The 10,686-nt window shown below is 30.2% G+C and overlaps 1 protein-coding gene across 3 annotated transcripts in view; it reads left to right on the forward strand.

Annotated features, from left to right (window-relative positions):
* LOC108560036 (metabotropic glutamate receptor 7) overlaps positions 1 to 10,686 on the forward strand; it is an 87,908-nt gene that overhangs the window by 24,681 nt on the left and 52,541 nt on the right. For all 3 annotated transcript variants that reach the window (XM_017917466.1, XM_017917472.1, XM_017917480.1), the window contains exon 3: positions 7,740 to 7,919. In XM_017917466.1, coding sequence (XP_017772955.1) covers positions 7,740 to 7,919 — 180 coding nt within the window. The remainder of the gene's footprint in view (positions 1 to 7,739; positions 7,920 to 10,686) is intronic.

Raw genomic sequence — 10,686 nt, forward strand, 5'->3', positions numbered from 1 at the left:
CAAAAAAAAAAATATTCGTATACAAATGTTGTTGCGGTATTGTGCAATTAAAAGAAAAAGGAATGACGTAATCTTGAACTCTAACATATTGAGTGCCCATTTAACGTACATTCATTTAACATTTGTTCAATTATACGTACATTCTATACTGCATTTCAATACTTACAAACGTATAATATGTATTTAATTATTTTCTCTGTTCGAATTAACGTACAAATATGAGTGCAAATGTGTATTTGATACTGAATAGAGTCTGAGTTCCGATGGCTTTTATATAAAAGTGATCATCTTTTTAATGATTAATAATCTGTTACATAAACAGAATAATTACAAAAAATATATAGATGCTATAAATATCTTGAACTTGGATCAATATTAAATGCATTTTTAAATTTATACTATAAACAAACAAAACTGGTTTTTACTGATGGACATAAATGTACGTACTTTTTAATATATAGAGCACACATCAATCCTAAACAGTGACATGGATAATGCGCAACATGAGTTGTATTTTTTTCTATATTATTTTTAAATACGGCAGAAAGCTTGTTTAAATGTAACATACAGTAATTGCGAAAGTTAAATAAAAGCAGTTTCGTATTTGCTTTTCACATGTTAATTTATATTATTTGTACGTAGTTTCGATTTCATACATTATATAAAATGGAATTATGAGAATATGAGCATAATTGTATTACTTATTTGTAAGAATCAGTACAATTTGTTTTGATTTATATACTTTTTTTTAAACAGTTTTTTTATAAGAAAATAATACCCGGCTCATCCACAAATTACAAGTATTCCATTTAACCCTTCGTTACTCGCGCGATCTTTCGTAGCATCTTTACTCAGTCAGTATATTTTAAATTTTAGAAGTTACGATAGGTTTGCCTCACAGACGCCGCGCGAATAATGAAATGTTAAAATCTGAGTGGAGAAACGCATTTTTATATATGCTACAACAATAATAATAAATATGGTTAAAATATAAAAATACAAGAGACATATATATATATTTTATGACATCCATAATAAATAAATCATATTTACCATATGAAAAATATTATACATTTCTCTTGATTTTATACAATTTTACAATGTTTCTTAATGAAAGATGAATGGAATAAAAGAGCATATATTTTTTTAGCTCAATGTGTTTAAGACTATCTAAAATTAAAAACTTTACATAGATGAAGAATAGTTATATATTTTATTAATAAAAAAAAAATTCAAATGTAATTAATTATATCATGTAATAAAAATTATTTAATTAACTATTTCTTAACAGTTCAATAATATGATTCATTAATATGATTGTTTTGACTTAATTAAAGTTATAAATAAGCATTTGTTATGATGTAATAACGAAAAGATTCCATACCATTGAAATATAACTGTCACGTTGTTCTGTATGTGACAGATATATGAAAGAATAATAATTGTGTACGATAATGTGATTTAGATTAACGTAACAAATATTGTTTTTATTTCATTATAAATAAGTAACAAAAACAAATATAATTTACTGGAGTTGACACATCTGCTTCTATGTTTACATCATATAATCACGTTGGAATTTCGTTTCTTGTATTTATATTCAATAGAAAAGTTTGATACAGAAACTTTTCTATAATGTTCTATAATTCGTATAATCTTTGAAACCGGACTAATCAAGGACTTTAAAACTGCACAAAAATAAACAGAAATTTAGAATGCATTTTACTCAATTACCCGAAGCCGCACTATTCGAGGTATCCATTTTTATATTCAATAAAATAAAAATTTCAATTTGAAGAAATTTCATGGAAAAGATATTTATACATTTTGAGTAAATTGCTTTGTCCAACTCATCCCTATTTCACACTTCTTTTTTTGTAGTGATGTCCAGCAAACAAAATCGTTATCCTCGTCCGTTTTTATGTTGTTTTTTTATTTTCTGCCGTCCGTAATCACTTACATAATCACGAATCCGTTGCGTTGCATTTTAATTTGTCCATCAGATTTTCGTATCTATTTGCACACCAAATAAAAGAAAATACATTTGAATACATTTGAAAAGTGTACTATATACATTTTTTTTCTGACATCCGTTGAAACAGTTGCACTGGATTTTAATTTGTCCATCACTTTTTCGTATCTATTTGTAAACCGAATAAAAAAAATGCATATGAAAATTCAATTACATTTTTGTATGCATTTACCCGCAACTACTATGAATTCATAAATGAAACACAAGTACTATTTTGGGTCAAAATGACCCATTAATTATATATAAAAAATAGAACAAATAATTAATATTAAATCATATTATAAATAATCATATTAATGAATTTATCATCATTTAAACTTGATTTTATTGTTCAATTGGACTTTTGCATATATATATTTATAAATGTTGCTTGTTGTTTTTTTTATTTTGTGTGTTTTCAATTGGAATTAAAATTATGAATATAGAAAAGAATTTCAGCAGTGTGATGGTTACCATAATCTAAATTCGAGTAAATTGCTTTGTCCTACATAAATTGCAAAACTTTCCATTCACATAAATATTTTATTTCGTTACCCTCGCGCGTTTCCAAGACGACCGTAATCACTTACATAATCACGAAAGCATTTCGATTTAAATGTATCTGTCATATTTTCGTTCCTCCCTGCATGATGTGACAAACAGGAAAAGGTAAAGAAAAATGTATAAATATACCAAAAAAAATAAAATAAAAATATTTATGTGAAATATACGCACATTCGTAGGCGAATCAATCAAATCCTTCTCTTGAACATTCAGTTTTCCCAACATAAATAGAAAATTCTAGTGAATATATGCACAGAAATATATAGTGAATATTTCATGTTTTTACGCTATTATATATTGGATTTTTTTTGGTAGAGTTTCGTTATTTCACCCCCAACGGATGTCCCGGGGTGCGAAAAGAACGTATACCAAAATCGAATGATACCAATAGCCTTTCTCGTTTTTTTTGGTGCTGCAATAATTTTTGTTTTATTTGCATTCGGTTTGCGCCAATTGCGACAAAGGACATCGAATCCGTTGTGTAAAAATGAAACGCAAATATTGCACAGTCGACCGCCGCAAATGTGTTTATTCCACAATTTTGTTCGTTTATTTATTTACTTTTTGTTTATTTCAATTTTTTATATTATTTGTTTTATTTTCGTTCTGCTTTTACCCTGTTATAACGGTGTGCGTTTCGATGTGAAATGAATTTTCCGAACCATCGGTTTGTACCTGGACACTGTTGCACGATAATAAACGCGAATAATAAAAATAAATAAATACAAATGGACTCGAAAAAATGAATGGATTCATTGGAAATTTTAACTCTTTTGTGATTTATTTGAGTTTAAATGGACGATTAGTGACGTGCATCTCTTCGGATCCACTTAATTGACCGTTGGAATTAAGTTGATTCTTCTTTTTTCTGTACATTCGAAAGGTGACAATTGTTTGTTTGTTGTGGACAAAACATTGTTTGGTTTCAATTGATTCTATTGGGTTTCTAAAGGACGATCAGGGTACGGCCGACGCCGGGGAATTACAATCAGGACCTTTTTGATCATCGATTTTCTTCCGTTAGGTTTCTAGTCACATCTTAATTAATATTACGTGGAAACGATTATTAATTACACCACTTAATTATTATATGCTGATGGAAATTTATTATACAAATTTTATGATTTTTTTTTCTTAAATTAAATTATGTATCCTGACATTTATATATTATATTTAATTAGACAATATTCATTTTTATTAGCAATTGTTGTACATTTTCTGAGCATTACATAACCATGAATATTTTCTAATTTTGTCATTTAAATGACAAATAGTAAAACTAACATAAAATTATATAAAAATTAAATTTTACAAATGATGTTTCTAAACAAACTATATAAATAATTGGCTGTTTGTAATTTGATTGACATTAGTAATAATGTATATAAAGATTTTGTAATGCATTGAAATGTGTATACACTTATAATAAACGGAAACAGCAACAGTAGACTTTGATACAGGGAATATTCATAGAGGAAAGCAATCTGCCTGTGAGATATATTTTGTCTGTAGGCTTTGTTCCGATCCGAGTTTGTAAAACAATCCGGATCCCAAAGGTTTATTAAATAACATCAGCTTAGGTAATATCGAAGGGCGCGCGTTTCACAAAGCGACTCTCCCGGTATATTGTCGGTGGAAATGCAATCAAGTTGATCTAAAGCGATTTGAAAATCAGATTTGCTTACGGCTTGATGAGCAGCTATTACGGGACATTGTTTTAAAGCGATCCCCGAAATGAGCCACCATCCTTTTCAAAAGGTTCTTGTATTTCTTTAATGCTATAACTTATTTCATAAGTTTCAAATGTATAACTATTTTTTTTTATTTGATAACATGAGAAAAGTTAAATAAATATTTTCTACAAAGTAATATAAATTATACAATCGTACGGATATTTGTACGTTAGTTGGTTGTCACCAACACTTTCATAATTCGAGAAAATTATACGTTCGTATGGATATTTTTACGTAAGTTTGGTTAGAGAGCTGTAAATAATCAAATACGTATTAAAATTAATGCTGACTTCTTATCAAAACTTTAATAAATTGAATACCAATATTTTAAGTAGTATTGTCAATACTTAGATAACTAAACCCAACATGTTATGTAATTCTTACATAACTTAAACTTAAATGTACTAAGTAAGTAATACTAAACTCTACAAATTCGTTTAGTATTTTAGTCAGTTTTTATCCATATCAAATTCACATCATATCATTTTCGAATAGAATTGTCAACACTAAATATATTAAGTAACTTCATTACTTATGATAAGCTTTTACATTATATTAATATACGCTATATATTTAATTATAGGTTTTGTGTATTTTTCTTATTGCATTCATTATCGAAAAATAAGTTCAAAGGTTAAATGTTACTTTTATGAAATTCAATATGAATAATGAATATTATGATTATACAAATTGATTTGAATTTGAAGGTTATGAAATAATAAAATATTTTATGAAACATTCATCGTCGTTTGTCCAGCAAATTTTACAATAGCAAAAAGTACCAACATGCAATGCCCATGTTGTTATTTTTTGTTTGTTATTGTTGCTTTTGTTTAATTTGTTCGTGTTATGCTAGTATGTCAGTTTTATTGCTTATTCGTTCTCTCCTGTTTATTCACGGATAATCGAGTGATTTTCATCGCGTGTTTCAATAATAACCGCGAATAATAAAAATAAGTCTGAAAGACTAATGCCATAGTTGTGTCCGTTGTTTATCGCCCATTACATTTGGGACCTCGTATCTACGGCACAGGAAAATAAATTTTAAATGCCCCCCATAAATAACAAAAATCCGCCCAAACGTTCACCCCCCACACAAAGCCACAACGTAGGGGATTTTTTTACATCTCACTCATACATTCACACACACATAGTCACAGATATACACCCAGGTACCCACATACTCGCAAATATTTTTATTATTATTATTCCACATAGGCAGCCCGTATTAAATTACAATCCGTCCTGATTGTCGGTGTGGAAAATTCAGATTACGTTACCACATAATAAACATATCTTCTCAATGGAATTCCAATAATCACAACGTGTTATTTTTGTCCGTAACTTTTGATTTTATAATGGGATTTTTATTTCCATTAAAGCACAAGATGATTATTTAGAAGACATCAGAAAATTTTATTAAAATAAAATTATTCATTCACAAATATTTTTTTATGTATACTATACATTTTATTACAAATATTTATAGGATTATAGAAATTGTATTAATATTTAATAATATTCTTTAAATCAACTTACAAATTATTTATAGAGAAAGAGTGCAACTTGCATCTAACTGTATGTTATTGATTTTCCTCACTAGTACAGACCTCCAAAAGCCTCAGTATCGCATACTGTTTTCTCTGTAAATTGCATTTTAATGTTCTAAGTTCTTAATGAGACATCATGATAAATGATTTCACGTAGTAACCAAACTTTTAAACACTTTAGCACTTACCTATTTTTTTGGTTTGCAATAATCTCTGTAGTAATAAATTTTTCAATCCTTCCTTCCTTACCAGACATTTCTTTGTTGAATAATTTACTATTACTAATTGTGAATTTAATGGTAATTAATGTTTACAATTTAAAGAAAGTTAAGCAACGTGTGCTTTAGTTTTTATAAAGATTGGTGATATTGTAATATATGACTTTGTAGAGTAAAGTAGTTATGTACTACATAAAAGTGACATAAGTCTTAATGCTATTGTACCAACTTACTCTGTTTTTAACTGCTTATTAACTAACTGTTACTTGTCTTAACTTTCATAAGTTGTCATTCATTAATTGTCATTGAATATGATAATACTAAAGACGTGGCTACATACTAATTGCTACAGCATACTTTTATTTATGACTCACGCATAATATGCATACAGCCTTATCCCTAACACTTTATAACTATAAAAAAACAAAAGGACTCACTTCTAGAACTATTCTTATTTTTCTTAATCCTTGATAAGATAAAATATAGGTCATTGTGTATTTTTCAGGAAAGCAATCTTCTAACCTCATACCTAACCAGATTTGTATTTATTTTATAGTCCTCTCGAACAAAAGAAATATAGACACGTGCTTTTTTTTGTTCGGAAACATTTTGCGTCAATCATCCACGAGATCCAATTACGTCCAGCTGACGGCTGGTAAATCTGGACAGAATTGTTAATATCGTTTGCACATATTAAACGCGATCAAGTTATGAGGAAGTCGAGCCCCGAAACAGGAAGCGACGTAATGGAGTTTCGACATATTTGGTCCTTCGGACAGGATGCTGGAATTCTTTCAGCGAATACATACAACTCACCTTTTTTTTATTTTCCTTTCGATTTGTTGCAATCTCCGATACTCCATTTACTACTTAATATATTGGGAAATATTGGCTTCATTCCAACAAAAATATTCCGACCAAACATTTAAGCAATATATATAATTATTAAATCTATCTCATATCTAAACTCGTATTCTTTATGTATCATTTTTAGAAGGCATATCATAAAAAGCGGTTTCAAATAATATTTTCAATTTAAATGATCTTTGTTTTTATGGGCACAGCTGCTGAAACACAAAGGGAGTTTGGTCTGCTAATAATGTCTTTAAACTGAAAATTAAAGTGCATCCCTAGTGGAGTACCTTTTACGACATTGCTGAATTTATTGGAGATATCAATGTGCTCGGAGCTGTAAAGTAGTTTAATAGTTATCTCCAACTTCACCTCTCTACTTACTCCATTTCCGAAATATATATAACATACCTAAATATAAATTACAACATTTTAGTAATAACATATTGATTCCATGTATAAATTTATTTTTATTAAAAGTTGTATTTTGTATATATAATACTTATCTTGCCTTGATCACAACGTGCAAGAAAAGAGGCATAAGTAGGTATTAAAGTATACACTATTAATGCTGCTAACGCTGGAATTTCACTGTCATCGCTATAACACTTTGAAACTTTGTAAACCTGTCAACAATATATCAGTTGTGAAATTGTATGAAATATGAATACAACATTTTAATCCATATCTACCATAGTTAGTACAGACAGTGTTAGTCAAGGGCCCCTAACATTTTTACCCAAGGGTCCCCAAACATTGTTTTAAAATATTGATTTCTTTTACTGAAATTATATGTTTTAATTATTTTCAGGTACCGCAGATCAGCTATGCCTCGACCAGTACCGAGCTATCTGACAAATCCCGCTTCGAGTACTTCAGCAGAGTAGTACCTCCGGACAGTTTCCAAGCTCAAGCCATGGTTAGCATCATCAAAGAGCTTGGTTGGAAGTACGTATCCACCGTCGCGGTGGAAGGCGAGTACGGAGAAAAGGTAAGCACATCTCCTGCAAACGAAAGAAAATATATAACCAAAAGTAGAACAAAACGAGAGCACCGAAACTTCGACCATAAATTAGACGCACGCGCCATTTAAATAGAATATAAATAAGTTCAAGAAGTTTCTCCTGTACCCTGAAGCGCAGATTGTCCGAACGATTCTTTATAAAATCCCACTCATTTCCATGATAATAACCCAACTTTAATAAAGATAAATGCCTTCCAACCCCTACCGCGCACGATCACATTCAGCCCTTTAAAAAACGTATACATATATACATTTTTTGCAATATTTTTTTAAACGTCAAAGGAATCGTTCGTCGTTCTTTTTCAATTTCATATTTTTTTTCTCTCTCATCATCTTCTCGTCCAGTTAATTCCGCTTTCTTGAAGCCCATTCACTATTGCCGCTTGATTAAAACACAAGTGCACCCTTGTATCCGCACCGTAAAGTAACTGCAATTTGCATTATGAAACCCACAAAGCCGGCGGGCGAGATCCATGCGCCACGGTAAACGTTGGGGTGGATGCACGGAGATAGGGGTTTGATTAAGGGGAGGCAATACAACTATTTTTAAACTTATATCGAAATAGGGGGAAGTTTCCCCCCACGTGATTGATTTTGTTCTTTTTGACCTTCAAATAACCTTCTTTTATTTTTTTAATACATATATGTGTAACTATACTTTTTCTTTCTTCCAAACTTTCTGGGTTAAAGTTGGAAATGCCTAATATAATCTAAAGTTGCTGCACTATCTCCCAAACGGCGATGAAATATTGTCCTATATTTAATTTTTAAACCATTTAAAACCTAAGATATTGACCCGCCATTAACATACAGTTTTGATGACAAATGGTTATACATTTATGTTTCTATAATTATTTATTTTTGGTCATTAAAACGTCAGCAACTTTTCTTGTAGTTTCATGTAAACGCCTCGAAATACCATTAAGCCTAAATTGCCGGGAGCTTAATTTAAATTAAGCGTGTGTTATGCAACGGAGTAACGTAATACCTCATGAATTACAGCCATATGTTAGTCGTGTTACATGCTCTTGCTATAACTAAAATCTAATATAGTTACAACACAAACATTGAAAACACTATCTGTTAGTTAGAAATCTACTATGATATAACGTAACAATAATTTATATAAGAGATAAATATATTTAATTTTGGATTGTTGGGTTTTGTAAAGCTGGACTTATTATTGTTAGTTTCATCAGTGATTATTACATTAGTTTGGTAACTTAATAACAATAGAAATTTATGACTAATAGTGAAAGGGTTGTTAAGTGAGTGGAATCAGGACTCCTCGTGTTAATTCCATTAGGTTTCGTTCGATGGAAATTACACGTGTTACAACAAAATAAGTAATTGGATTTTAGGGGGAAATGTGTATTTCGCTTCGGGGATGAAAGGGCAGCACGGAAATGCAAATCCATCGTAAACAGAGAAGCAGCATGTCTCTATTAAAAGATACTTATTATCCGACCTTGGACTACCTTTCTCAGCGATAAGCGTAGGATAACAATTCGCCGCGAAAGGGATGTCCTTTAGGGCAGATCGATCCAATCGATGGTCGCACGGGGATCAAAAATATATATATATGTATGGGGGATGGAAAGAGGATGAAGTTGGGCTTGGATCGTGTAATAACTATGTTTTATAGCACACATTCGCACACGTGACACTAACCGACGTTTTTATGGGTCCAAACAGAAAACATAGTGTAATGGTCCCAATGGGACCAATTCATTAAAAAACAAAATTCTGATCCGTCGGCAGGTGGAAAAGCAATTTTTTTACGACTATAGACATTCGGTTTGGAGTTTCCATAAACCGATGGATTTGATGTGACAATCCAATGCAACAATCGTGGTTGCAGGATGTAGTTTGATTGTTCATGATTTGATTTTGTCCCTTGGACAATGAAAAGATTAATAGCAAAGCGCCGTGTCCAATTTCTGGAAAAATTGAGTTAAAATTTTCCATTTCAATCGGGTTTTCATCACCGAATAAATGAAGTATAATAACGCCGTGTACAGTTTATTTAATAAAAAAAATCTAAAACTTTCTATTTGAATCTATTTCAGTAATAATACAATAACAAAACTTTATTCAATTTATGAATAAAAAAATATTCTTATAGAAATAAGAACTAATTAAAAAAATGTGCTTAAAAATATAGAATTAGTGTCTAAAATTTAGTTAATTATAAATTTTATTGTATGGAATCATAATAAGTGGAAGTTTAGTCTGATCTAACAAATATTAGGTAAATTAACATCTCAATGATTTACGTCTGAAAAACATAATGCTTTAAAAATCTAAAAACAGGATTTTCTGTAACGCCATTCACTAACAACGTTTGAACCACCTATAATAATACATATAATACATTCAGTAAACTGTATACGAAAAGTGCATATTATATAATGTCTACTAAATGTCAACACTTAGAAATAATCGACAGTGACTATTTTGTTTAAATTATATTATGTGGCCAGCCAAAGGCCGGCCCTTTCCAAAATGCTCTGCCTGCAGAGCAAATGAATGAAGTCGCACGGGCAATTAATAAAAAGTACTGACTTCCATTGATTTTCAGGCATCTCCAAAGATGTTATAAACATTTTAAATTACCATTTTGTAACAGAGAGTTTCATCTACGACATCTATGCAATTTTGTGAGAAATACACTATTATGTAACTGAGGAAATCGCACAATATAACAGAGACTTATGTCCAGCGACATCCAATC

This window comes from Nicrophorus vespilloides, unplaced genomic scaffold (assembly GCF_001412225.1).
Source record: "Nicrophorus vespilloides isolate i.1.1-1 unplaced genomic scaffold, Nicve_v1.0, whole genome shotgun sequence".
Taxonomy (NCBI): Eukaryota; Metazoa; Arthropoda; class Insecta; order Coleoptera; family Silphidae; genus Nicrophorus; species Nicrophorus vespilloides.